The sequence below is a fragment of the Mizuhopecten yessoensis genome, unplaced genomic scaffold (assembly GCF_002113885.1).
Source record: "Mizuhopecten yessoensis strain PY_sf001 unplaced genomic scaffold, ASM211388v2 scaffold1673, whole genome shotgun sequence".
NCBI lineage: Eukaryota > Metazoa > Mollusca > Bivalvia > Pectinida > Pectinidae > Mizuhopecten > Mizuhopecten yessoensis.
In genome coordinates, this window is record NW_018404164.1 from 175,116 (window position 1) to 189,665 (window position 14,550).

At 36.1% G+C, this 14,550-nt stretch overlaps 1 protein-coding gene across 9 annotated transcripts in view; it reads right to left on the reverse strand.

Annotated features, from left to right (window-relative positions):
• Window positions 1-14,550, reverse strand: part of LOC110466438 (protein vav-like) — a 62,993-nt gene that overhangs the window by 48,070 nt on the left and 373 nt on the right. For 7 of the 9 annotated variants that reach the window (XM_021522961.1, XM_021522986.1, XM_021522945.1 and 4 more), the window contains exons 2-8: window positions 12,082-12,198; window positions 11,666-11,721; window positions 8,601-8,699; window positions 6,405-6,522; window positions 5,921-5,938; window positions 981-1,082; window positions 552-620 (exon numbers count right to left, since the gene is read on the reverse strand). In XM_021522961.1, the coding sequence (XP_021378636.1) occupies window positions 552-620; window positions 981-1,082; window positions 5,921-5,938; window positions 6,405-6,522; window positions 8,601-8,699; window positions 11,666-11,721; window positions 12,082-12,198 (579 nt within the window). Of the gene's footprint in view, window positions 1-551; window positions 621-980; window positions 1,083-5,920; window positions 5,939-6,404; window positions 6,523-7,854; window positions 7,955-8,600; window positions 8,700-11,665; window positions 11,722-12,081; window positions 12,199-14,550 lie in introns of all 9 variants that reach the window. The other 2 variants (XM_021522953.1, XM_021522978.1) reach the window with 2 other exon arrangements.

Below are 14,550 nucleotides of genomic sequence, written 5' to 3' on the forward strand. Positions count from 1 at the left end.
TTAAGCCCCCTCCCTAATTTTGTGTCTCTCCTAAAAAATACACTGTACATGGTCCTTTTTAGATGAGATTGAAGGTTGACTATTTCCTAGCATTCATACAGAAATTAATATGTAATGAAAGAGTTTCCTGATTTCTGGTAGTCTGATTTTTCTTTTTTTGATCAAGCTGCTTAAAGCTCAAAGTGGAATATATGCAAAACTACAGAACATGAGGAACCACATTACTTATTTAAATTGAGACTGAAATTTCCTTTTCTGAGAAATAGCTATTAAAAATGTCAACAGTCATATCCAAGATGTCTGCCGGGCTTCATGGGAAATAGTGATAACCTTTCTCAACTGTCAAAATCCAAGATGGCTGCCCAACGATTACCGATAGTCTCAAAATAAAACATGCGCAACTTCAGACTAAAGGGAACCTATATATATAATATCTAAGAAAGATCTGTCAAGTAAGTATGTAATTGCTAAACAATCAAGGATATTTGATTTTATCCTAAAATGATATAGGTCTAAATCGTCTATGTGGGTCGAAATATTGAAAATCTCACCTCTATGTGTGCAAATATCACATCGCGGTCTGTAGCCGGTATCACATCCCTCAGTGGCTTTGTGAAGTGCTGTGATTAAACGGATCAGTAGTCAATCACACTTAAGAAATTGTGTAATGTCATTAACATCAATGGGTTGGTACTCAATCACATGTAAGAAATTGTGTAATGTCATTAACATCAAAGGAGTGAAAACTAGTGTGAGATCACCAATAACCCAAAAGTTTAGACTTGTGAAGTATATTTACATTGGAAATGTATTAAAAGAATAGGTTTAGTGGCAAAATTAGTCACCAAAGAGTTCCAATCACAAACATTAGCATTAGACATTTGCCAATCATTCCTCCAGCATGTTATCTTACAATCTTATTTTCCTATTGGCAAGTATTTAGACTTCCTAGATCACAGCTTGTGTACAACAATACTAACCTGCACCAACATGGTCAAAGCATCTACGTAGTTCTTCTCCGTGTCGTGAATTTCTTTCACACAGTAGTCAAGCTTTGTAACAGGGGGAGGTAACTCTGAGGGCTAGAAGAAAACAATTCACATTGTCAAAATTCCATGGAGGATTGATCTTAGTTTAAGAAGAGAGGAACCCACACTAGTTATAAATGGAGAGAGAGTAAGTTAAATCTAAAACACATATTTAATACAGCTTTCTATTGGATGTTTAATTTGATTAAGCAAAAATGTGATACTTATCAATTTCAACATATAGATATCTTAAAGAAAGCATCTGAATTTGTGCAAATTAGGAATTTTAAAATAAACTGGACATTCCTGGCTGGTGTTGATATAAATAACTTCTTAAATTATTTTGTTCCATAATAATTCTTTATTGATCAAAGAAATGAAGAACTAATTACTATCAGACATCAAAAGTTACCAGATGTGTGTCATTAACTGATAACTAAATATAGAACGATCACAATCTGAGGATAGCTATTATCAAATGCAAAGAAGCATAAATATAAGCTGATAAACAAACCTTTAAACTTAGATGTTAACAATGAACCAATTTCTTTGTCTTATTGTGAATTATTGGACCATACAGGCAGTTCACGTTGCTCTCTGAACAAGGTTTATATAGATCACAACAACAACGTATACAAATTACAGGACAGCTGGATTTTACAACATCAAGATGCTGAATCATGTCATATGTCAATCCATGCATTAACACTACTGAACATTGCTGTCCATATGGTTCTAAAAGCTGGTAAACACTAATATTAAATGATCTTCCGATTTGTTAACACTTATGATTCTTAACTCATTCACCCCTGAAGACAAATTTGAACTCTCCCAATTCAAAGGCTGGAATAGTTCATTATGAAATTTCAGGGGTGAATGAGTTAATGACTATTTTCATAGTGCCTTAACTCCAGTTAGCACCTGATTATAATGAAGATTATACTATTGTCTTTTGGTATTTATCTGTATGAGAACAAATAGCTCTCACTATCCCCCTCTGACCTTGTCCTGTATTGGTAAAACATCTACCTGGGGAAGCGTAATACTATATCTAAAAAGTGCAATGATATCAATGCATCAGGAGTTAGTTTTTTCCACATCAAAAGTTTTTTCTGCATTGATGTAAGTTTAAGCATGAAGGTTAAATTCCTGGAAATGTATAGTTACCAGTAGTGAATAAAAAAATAATCTTGTAACAAAGTTCAGGATATCTAACAAGGAAAAGTGTTCTCCACATCTGGACATTTCGTATCAAAAATGAGCAAAGGATCATATATGTATAGTGGGGAATGAGATCAAACTTTAGGATTAAAGACGGAGTACGCAAGATATTCCCTGGACAATGTGATAGATGGACTTACTCACTGAGGATGGAGTACATACTCTGGTAATACCGGTGGGGACAGACTCACTGAGGACGGAGTACATACTCTGGTAATACCAGTGGGGTCAGACTAACTGAGGACGGAGTACATACTGTGGTAATACCAGTGGGGTCAGACTCACTGAGGACGGAGTACAAACTCTGGTAATACCAGTGGGGTCAGACTAACTGAGGACGGAGTACATACTGTGGTAATACCGGTAGGGGACAGACTCACTGAGGGCGGAGTACAAACTGTGGTAATACCGGTAGGGGACAGACTCACTGAGGACAGAGTACAAACTGTGGTAATACCAGTAGGGGACAGACTCACTGAGGGCGTAGTACAAACTCTGGTAATACCAGTGGGGTCAGACTCACTGAGGACGGAGTACAAACTGTGGTAATACCGGTAGGGGACAGACTCACTGAGGGCGTAGTACATTTACTCTGGTAATACCAGTGGGGTCAGACTCACTGAGGACAGAGTACATACTGTGGTAATACCGGTAGGGGACAGACTCACTGAGGGCGTAGTACAAACTCTGGTAATACCGGTGGGGGACAGACTCACTGCGGGCGTAGTACAAACTCTGGTAATACCGGTGGGGTCAGACTCACTGAGGATGGAGTACATACTGTGGTAATACCGGTAGGGGACAGACTCACTGCGGGCGTAGTACATACTCTGGTAATACCAGTGGGTCAGACTCACTGAGGATGGAGTACAAACTCTGGTAATACCGGTAGGGTCAGACTCACTGAGGACGGAGTACATACTGTGGTAATACCGGTAGGGTACAGACTCACTGAGGGTGTAGTACAAACTCTGGTAATACCAGTGGGGACAGACTCACTGAGGACGGAGTACATACTGTGGTAATACCGGTAGGGTACAGACTCACTGAGGGCGTAGTACAAACTCTGGAAATACCGGTAGGGGACAGACTCACTGAGGGCATAGTACAAACTCTGGTAATACCGGTGGGGCACAGACTCCCTGAGGGCGTAGTACAAACTCTGGTAATACCGGTGGGGCACAGACTCCCTGAGGGCGTAGTACAAACTCTGGTAATACCAGTGGGGCACAGACGCACTGAGGGCGTAGTACATATACTCTGGTAATACCAGTGGGGTCAGACTCATTGAGGACGGAGTACAAACTCTGGTAATACTGGTGAGGTCAGACTCACTGAGGACGGAGTACATACTGTGGTAATAACGGTAGGGGACACACAGACTCCCTGCGTAGTACAAACTCTGGTAATACCTGTGGGGGACAGACTCACTGAGGACGGAATACAAATTACGGTAATAGTACAAACTCTGGTAATACTGGTGAGGTCAGACTCACTGAGGACGGAGTACATACTGTGGTAATACCGGTAGGGGACAGACTCACTGAGGGCGTAGTACAAACTCTGGTAATACCAGTGGGGGACAGACTCAGTGAAGATGGAATACAAATTACGGTAATACCGGTGGGGGACAGACTCACTGAGGACGGAATACAAATTACGGTAATACCGGTGGGGGACAGACTCACTGAGGACAGAATACAAACTCTGGTAATACCGGTAGGGGTCAGACTCACTGAGGACGGAGTACAAACTCTGGTAATACCAGTGGGGACAGACTCACTGCGGGCGTAGTACATACTCTGGTAATACCAGTGGGGTCAGACTCACTGAGGACGGAGTACATACTGTGGTAATTCCGGTAGGGGGCAGACTCACTGAGGGCGTAGTACAAACTCTGGCAATACCTGTGGGGGACAGACTCACTGAGGGCGTAGTACATAAACTCTGGTAATACCAGTGGGGTCAGACTCACTGAGGATGGAGTACATACTGTGGTAATTCCGGTAGGGGGCAGACCCACTGAGGGCGTAGTACAAACTCTGGCAATACCTGTGGGGGACAGACTCACTGAGGACGGAGTACAAACTCTGGTAATACCAGTGGGGCACAGACTCCTTGAGGACGGAGTACAAACTGTGGTAATAACGGTAGAGGACAGACTCACTGAGGGCGTAGTACAAACTCTGGTAATACCTGTGGGGGACAGACTCACTGAGGGCGTAGTACATACTCTGGTTATACCAGTGGGGTCAGACTCACTGAGGACAGAGTACATACTGTGGTAATACCGGTAGGGGACAGACTCACTGAGGGCGTAGTACAAACTCTGGTAATACTGGTGAGGGACAGACTCACTGAGGGCGTAGTACATACTCTGGTTATACCAGTGGGGTCAGACTCACTGAGGACGGAGTACAAACTCTGGTAATACCGGTGAGGTCAGACTCCCTGAGGACGGAGTACATACTGTGGTAATACCGGTAGGGGACAGACTCACTGAGGGCGTAGTACAAACTCTGGTAATACCGGTGGGGGACAGACTCACTGAGGAGGGAATACAAACTCTGGTAAATCGGTAATACCAGTGAGGGACTGACTCACTGAGGAGGGAATACAAACTCTGGTAAATCGGTAATACCAGTGAGGAACTGACTCACTGAGGAGGGAGAACAAACTCTGGTAAATCGGTAATACCAGTGAGGGACTGAATCACTGAGGAGGGAGTACAAACTCTGGTAAATCGGTAAAACCGGTGGGGACTGACTCACTGAAGACGGAATACAGTATCACATATCAACTCTCTTTGTAAGGCACATGTCAGGTAAAACTCTGGTCAATCATAAAAATGTAATTTACCTGTTCTGTTGCCTGGAAGCTAAACTCATTCTTGAAAGTCTAACGGTTACTGTAATGCTGTGTAACATGCATTGTAAAATTAAACATAATCCTAATTAATGTGATGAGCAATGTATACAGTGATCCTTATACCATACGAGGGCTCTGGAATTTTTTCGTTCTGTAATATCAATCAACCAATTCTACCAAATCGCACATTTGTGCAGAGAGAAGCGCACAACAGGGCGAACGATTGTTAAATCGCACAGCTGTGTGGAGAGAAGCGCACAATGGGACGAACGATTGTTAAATCGCACAGTTGTGTGGAGAGAAGCGCACATTGGGACGAACGATTGTTAAATCGCACAGTTGTGTGGAGAGAAGCACACAATGGGACGAACAATTGTTAAATCCCACAGTTGTGTGCACCATGGGTGAACGATGTATGCACTATGTGCATAGCTATTTTTTGGTGCGTCGTTGTGCAGTCCCACCACTGTACAAAGGTATAGTCCCCTCCAGGAGTACTGCTGTAGGGTTTATTACCAGTAAAGCATTAATGTCCTGAATTATTGTTAAAAATTGCATATTAAGTTTGCTGGCAAAGCTTCAGTTACAGATAACTGAATTATTAGTAACACATAAAAAATCTGTGTCAATGCAATTAAGTTACAGGATATTGAATTATTAGTAATGTATATGTATCAAAATTCTGCTTTATTGTGATTAAGATATTAAAATGGTAGATATGGTTTTTTTAAATTCATTTATGTGAAACTACTGGTTAAGTACTAAGATTATGTGTTTTTGTAAATTATAGGTTATAAAATTACCAGTAATTGTTCTGGACTCTGTAAATTATATGAAATTGTTCATTATAAGTTAAAGTATGTTATTGAAATCACACACAGTTATACTTACTGCTACTGAATCAACAATAATTAATTAGTTACAACAGACCACTGCTTCAAATACCAATGTAGCTCAGTTACCATATCAATAATACTTAACCGTTTCATGGACTTATGAGACACACTGCATCCTGTCTCAATTTTGAATTAGCGATGTTATAAAATGTCCCACAAGACTACAGTCATTCCACGTTAAAGGGGTTCAGTTAAAAATGTCAGTTCCACTCATGATGATGTTGTTTAGTGAACCATTAGGAATAGTGTACAACAGCAAAAGATAAAACCGTGGAGTTTGAAGAGTGTTGTTATGTATCAGAGGGTACAATGTGTATCGTTATGTATTAGTGTTGTATCAGAGGGTACAATGTGTATCGTTATGTATTAGTGTTGTATACACGTAACTTACAGTTACAGGATGTGACCCTCGTTTGTGTCTCCGAGCGCATAAGTCCTCGTAAATTTCTTCATCGTCATCTTGATAAACTTTGTCATAAATTTCCTCATTATCGTCTAGATCATTTTCACTGTAGCACAGGGTATGTAAAACAAAAAGCAAACACCATGGTGCAAGACAAGAGGAGAGGAACACTACGTGACTCACACCATACACACACAGGTACATATATCAACACTAAATGTTCAACATGCATCTTTGGATGAAGCAAGCTCCTTTCCATACATATAAAGGTACATAAAGCTGAAAAAAATGGAAAGCTTTTCACCATTCATTTTATACTCAAAGTTTTATAAGCTTCACCATTCATTTTATACTCAAAGTTTTATAAGCTAATTGTAAAGGCTCTGAAACAAATCAGCCAAATAAATATTTACTTAAAAGGGAAACTTTGATTAGAGTGCATGGAAGTATAATGTCAACAACTAGCTTTCTTAGACATTCTTTAACTATGAGTGACAAACTAGACTTCTCTCATTTTCACCCATCGAAGTGAAAGTGGAAATTCTCAGATGTGGAAATATTCAAGTTGTGTCCCTTCGAACTGATCACGGAAATGTTGGTGTGGATATTTTTGTGGTGACAATGTTACGGTTCTGAAATCTTTATATTCATATATATGCATGTACATTTTTTCATAATCTGTAGAATCTTAAATACAGATTTGTTCATGCTAAATTTCTCAAGGTAAAAACCATGACCATTTCCACACTGTGATAACTTCCACTTTTACAGTTATACCTTAATTATAGTATTAACGACATTTTTCTCATCAATGGTAATATTGCAGTGTGATATTTATTTTTATAAATATCTTTAAGACATTTTTGTGTCTTTTATTTTAGGTTTGTAAACTAAAACATGATTTTTCTGTCTTTTTATGTGTTTTATGGTGATGCAAAGCTTCATTCGAGATTTCAGGAAATGCAACTTATGTATTAGTGTAACATATCAAACAGAAAACATATCAAACAGAAAACTACCATGTGGAGACAAATGTTTGGTAAAAGATGAAAAGGAACATTTTAAAATAATGATCATATACATGTTTCTAAAACTCATCTGTGTATGGTTTTAACATATCGCCATTAAATATAAGACAAAAATGAATTATAATAATTACCAGAAAAAAAATTGAACAAATTTTGTTAGGAACTTTTTAATCATATTAAGATTCATTGCCATACATGATAGTTTTAGAATACATTACATGACAATTAGCACTTTCAATAGCATTTATCTCGCATGCACAACTGAAATAACTAAAATTTTCAATAAAACAAAAACATGAACATAAAGCAGACATCCACTGAACATTCAAGATTGACCGGGTGATACAAGACATCATGTCATGTAAACCTCCACTAGATGGCACTGTGATGGTATATCACCATGACAATACCTGTGAAATGGAATTAAGATTAATGGAGCACAGATCATCATAAATCTTCTCATCCTGTCCCGTATCAGTGTGCTCGAGGTCATGGGGCATGTCATGGTCACTGGAATCATAAAGACACTTGTACATCACACACAGGCTTAATGTATTACTACAACACAAACTATTACACGGGTTAGACATCCACTACAGAGACAAACGTCACACGGATTTCAATTCCTGTTACATCTGAATCTTTAACACTATATCATGTCCGTCTGTAGAAACAATAGTAATGATCATCAAATTATCAGTCATGAGGAACAGAGTTATTTCCTAGTGCAAAAACAAGAAATCACCTTTTTCCATAGACATTTAAGAACTTTTTTTCCATACTTTGAATAAAAACTTCAGCCCCTTTTTAAAATGTTATTTCAAAATATATGAACATGTTTATCATTAACCATTAATTGCAAAATGTTACTAGTTACAATAAAACACTGATTTTACGCAACAATACAAACATCAAATAAACAGCTTTCAATTCATTAAGATGCACATAAAACTGTACCAGGAGCTGTCACCCCGACATTTAGCAGAGTGAGATTCAGTTTTTGAGGAAGATCATATGCACCTGAGGAAAAAATAGCCCGTTACCAGAGACTTCTGCCATGATTGTGAGTATTGTCAGAAATGAGTGCTTTTGAAACTGGTTTTTCTGTATGCATAAGACAGCAGATCAGCAAAGGATTTATGAGAAAGTTGCTTACAGTGCCATCCGAGGTAGGTTACCATAGATATCCTCATCATCGTCATCTGCCACAGGGAGGGGAGGCGCTCGATGTGTTCTGTGGTTTGGTGGGAAACCGCTGCAAACAAACGTAACCTGTAAGGCCTTGTATCTGACAAACAGAACTGTAAGACTTTGTATCTGACAAACAGAACTGTAAGACTTTGTATCTGACAAACAGAACTGTAAGACTTTGTATCTGACAAACAAATGAGGAATCAATATTTTTGCATAACAGTGTAGATACATGAAATGGAATAGTGTAAAAGTGTTATCTCATGTGCAGGTCATGCCTTTATCTTATTTCCCCCTGACTTAGTGACTTTATGAAATAACACATTACACAGTACCTGCTAATAGAGAAATTAAGCATCTTATATAAGGTAAAATGAATTTAAGGGAATATATCTTTCAACCTTAATGACCAGTCAACTTGACATTTGACCTAAAAGAAGATAGACATCTACCTATTACAATTGAGGTAAGAAAAGTTTAAGTCATCAGTTTGGTTTACCTCCATATCAGGGTATATAACCTCCTAATATGGCTTTTAACCCTCAAAATATTAGAGGCTTGCTATACAATGGGGTTAGAATTAATGATTGATGCTAGATTTTACAATAATTGTGTTATTGAGCAGAAATCAGCAGCTAATCAGATTGAAAGAATCAACTTCAAATGACCTTGACCTTTAAAAGAATGACCTCCCTAATATTTGATTTTATTAGTAAGAATATTTTTTTAACTGCATAACAAAATTGAAACTGATGAACAAACATGTGACAGTAATATTTGCTATTGTATTGTGGGCAGAGGTAAACTATTCAAAGAAATTGACAGCAATTTTATCCAAGCAGATGCATGCTACATTTTGGTGACATTAAGTATAGGTCAAGTTCATTTATTTGAATAAGCATGATAGCCCTTTACCCCAACAACCTTCAGAACAATATCCTAATTCTATATGCCTCCAAATTCTGTATTCTGGAGAAAAGTTACTGAGTTTTCAATATATTTGATTCCTATGACATGAAAAGAGACAAGGTCATTCACTTGAACAAACTACCTTGTAGATAGTCCTGGACTCTAGCCTCATAGTAAGTTCTGTGTTTTGTAGACAAAATTGTTTGAAGTTTTGAACTGATTTGACCCCTATCTTTGAAAGTGAGAAAAGCAACTTTATTTCAACAAATCTGGCCACCCTTTACCCAAGCATGTTATAAAATCAATATCTTGTTTCTAGCCTCAGACATGCAGTTGAGCGGACAGAATTATTTGAATTTTTTGACATATTCCACTTTGACCCCAGTGATCTTGGAAATGGGTCAAGGTCATTTCTTTGAACAAAATTGATATCAATGACGAATGAGTTCAATTCCAGCAAGCTACATGACAAATATTTTTTCTAAGTCTTACGATACTGTAGGAGAAGTTGCTTAGATTTCTCACAATTTTTTCCCTAGGCCTGCGACTTCTTCAGATGGATGAGATTATTTAAAGCTACAGTATCATGATTCGTGGTATTTGTTCTGCAAATGTCCCCTTTTAACTAGATGTTGACACCCTTAACTTCAGCAAAATATGTTTATAAAGGCAAAATTTACAAGTAAATAAAACATTTAAGATGACTTCATTTTAGATAATTGACAGCTGATAAAGGCATAGACATATGTGTAGATATTCCAGATTGCATCTTTTATTTTTGGAGCTACATATATAGAAATTATCTTTTTTTTATATTGTGGTTATTGCAACAAGGAGGCAAATAGTATATATGGGACATGTTTTTGTTGGGTTGTATGATAACTGCAAGGTGAACCTCCAATCCAGATGTGAAAATTAAAAGCAACTGTGATATAACCAGACCTCAAAGCTCCCCCGTATAATGATGGCAGTGTTGTGTAGATGTTACATAGCAGATCATTATTATAACAGTTTACTTAACAGCTTTACTCCTCACAATGCCTTCAACACTTGATCATTAACATTCTACCACTTTCTAAATACAGCTGCTTTAAACAAAATACACATTACTCAAAACTCAGTAAATTAGCTGTTCATACAAGTAAATATATGTACCATGATCGTTTCCAGATACCCTAGCTTCATCATCCTAGAACATTGCCCAATGCTTTATGGCAAAATCCCAATTACTTGTAAAGCTTTTAAATAGAGCAAATAGGAATGGGATAAGAAAGGATTTTTTTAAAACAAAATAATCAGTAACAAGAAAAAAAAATGTGCTGACACACAAATAATAGACAGTTTGTTTCTGCAGAAAAGATGCTTATTCACTATCAGCTCATCAGCATTCTCGTAACAGAAATAACATAAAGCTATGTGCTCTAAATAATTTTTCACTTTGCTGAACACAATTTTATTCTGAAATGGTTTAATTTAAAAGTTATGCAAAATGATGGATTGATACTAAATTTTATGGATGTTATATTGATTCCAAAAGATTCATAAATGAGATAAGAAAGGATATGAATTTATTTTAATGGGATGTGAATCATATTGTTGGCTGAATACTCATTCAATACGTTGATCAGTGAATCATTTCCAGCCTTAGACAGCTAATCAGCTGGATTGGGAGTGCCTGATAAAGTCCTAAAGCTTGTGCTGCACATTTATATAACATTTCAATGCCCTTTAGTTCACTTACAATTTGTATCCAACAAACAAGTTAGAAACACAAATAAGATCTCCTTTCCTTCATTATGTTTTGGGATGGGCTTTCCAAATTTCAGAAGGGAAGGTAGAAGGAGGATTGTAGTAACTAATAAACTTTAATATACATTAGGCAAGTTCCATGCGTTCCAACAACCGGATAGTTATGCTGATTTTATCTAATCAATCCGTTTATTAAAATTTCAAAAAATTACAAATGTACAATAAAATTTGTATTGTGTCCCTCCCTTTACATGTACCAGGGTTGTAGTATTGTGTTGATCTGTTGGCCAGTCTGTACTACACTGTCTGATAAAGATTCCCTGACTGGGATGAATAAGGTATGAAGTGATACAGCTTTTTTTCTGTACTTACCTATAATGACTTTGTGCAGTATCAGTTTTTGACAGACGAGACAATGTCATCAGAACCTGAAAGATAGCACAAATTTAAATAGAAATTCAACTATCATATAATATATATATATTAGCCAAAAGGCAGATTTAGTAAAATTAAACTGGCTTGGCCTATATTTTCCTAGTGAATATTGAAAACTTGAACTAGCCTTGACAAAATATCTTAGAGAAACTGGCTAGGGCAATTGTACATCCCTGATATTATAATAATTAATTTGATTTTAAACAAAATCAAAAGTAATTCTCATTTTTGTGCCATTGATCTGAACTTTGAATACCACATTGTTTAACCTTTGTTTATTATATGTATAATATGAAGATTCTGGCTCCACAGCTGTCAACAACCAATTCTAGTGATCGGTATCTGAGTAGTACCTTTCGGAAGTCTTTGACATCAAAGAGGTCTTGGGGTTCAAACAGGTCTGCATCTCGCAGACCAAACACCCTTTTACATGTCTGCAGGAAAGTTCTGATGTTCTTCAGGCACAAAAACTGTCAACAGAAAAACACTGACACTTTTGACAAATCTGTCCTAAAGCAATTAATATAAGGTGCAGTGTACAACGTATCAGTATGATCAACTCAATCTATACAATTATCTCAAAAATTCAGTAAATAAACCAATCAATACATATTTCAGTTAGTGCTAACATATCAAATATGTGCATTTGTTACTGTTATTTTTTTATATAAAAAATTTGTGGATGAATATATCTATTTTCGAAACTTCCATAATTGTGCTTGCATCACACAATAACATTGGTCAAAACAACTGTTTACTTTCTCTTTGTCCCCATTTCTTTTTATAATTATAAATAATACAAAGTAGATATTGAAGGAAATTGAGTGAGAAAGTGAAATAATGTGTACAACTCTAGACATAACAAAATCTTAATTTCTATAATACAACAATATCACTTTGGACCTGCAATGTATTCATATTGATAACAATACGTTTAATTTATGGTCAATTCAACAGACACATCAATATTTCTTTTGAAATATCGAGTGTCAGTATTCTTGAAATTTATCACTTCATTATTACAATAAACTTCAAATAGCATCATAGCATCCGAAAACAAAAGAGAGTACTGCTGAGACAAAATGTACACCCCAATTACATATATATATATGTACCATGAAGTTTCTATTGCAGAACAAAGGAAACTTGTGTCATACTGTATACTAACTTAGAATTCTAGATCTTCTGATGCATTCTTGTAACAAAAAGTATCAATTTAGTATACTGGAATGTGATCAGATTTTTTTTTTACATTGGTAATATTTACTCAGAAATGTTAAATTATTTCTTGGCAATGTTGAAATGTGAACACATATTGCTCTTTACACGGCCCTCCTTAACCTTGCCTTTATCTTTTATAGACAAAACTCTGAATACAAATTGCCTCCCTTTGCCCATAAACAAAATATTTTTTAACAAAACATACATATGGCTATACACTATAAATTATAATGAATGAAAGAGTGGTTTGGGACCCCATAATTTCAATATGCAACATTCTGCTTTCTCAAAATACATTTATATATATATCATAAAAGCAGAAAAATGTATATACAAGTTTGGTAAATATACATATATGTATAGGTGAAAGAGTAAGAACAAATATGGATTCTATAATGATCGAAGGGCCATAACTCTGTAAATAGAGGAACACAAACTCTATATTTCAGTATGCAACACTCTGCCTTAAAACATGAGTATGTAAAGGTTAAGTGAATAGAAGTGAAAAAGCAAGGAAAAACGGCATTTGATTGATAATAGATAACTGATGATTGATTAGATAATCACTTCAAGTTATAATTAATTACAGTAACCAGAGACGTCTCTGCGGTAACTTATGAGTAAGTTCCTTCCTTCTGAGGATGCTAGATGTACCTGTAAGCTATATTACCTTAATAGAGAGTCAGAATTCAGCTGGAAGCATTTTCAAACTTGATCATTCCTTACATTGTCAAATAACACATTGCCTGTTATAACATTTGTTAAACATCAATTAATGCATTTATATTTGTTATTTCTTTTTCAGTTACTGTTATATGCAAACTTTTCAGTTTTATCACTCAAATTTTTTCTATAATAGTTTTACACAGCAAGCAACAATCTATAGTTTCTAACCATCAATCTTGCCATCCTATTCAACCAATCATTTTTTTAAGTGATTTATACACAACAATACTTTTTGATATTTAATTAATCTATTTTCTTCAAAGCTTATTTGTGAGTTTTACTACTATGTTGAAAGAAATTCCCTTTAATTACCTTAAATAAATTAGTGTTGTTTCAAATATTACAAAATCACTGTAGTCATATGAGTAATATATAAAACATCTCAAAGTTAAGGAAAATCTCCAGCAATGTATTGTCCATGGGAAATCTTAGACTTGAGGAAATCTCAAGAGTTGAGATGTTTTATACAAGTGGGCCCAGTAATTAAAGCCACTTCAGATCTAACGCTTGTTTGTGAAAAACAGTTTTATCAACATCCTTGTCTACTGTATATATATCGCATAACACCCTTTATTAATTTGTATTTAATTGTCACAATAATGTTACATAATCATAAACTGTCAAATGAAGTTACACCCATTGCCTTAATGATGTTCAAATTGTTTCTGTCTCAAGTGTCGTATAGTAGCGAGACTTAATTCTACCTAAGAATCTGTTAACAGTTAAGTGATATTCGCTTCCGGACGTGAAACTAGGAAGTGAAATATAAACACAAATTTTTCCTTCATGTCACGTTGACATTTTCAGACTTATATGAATAATTAATAATGCATGGTCTTTGTTTCTGATGTCTGTATACTTTGACTATTATAAAC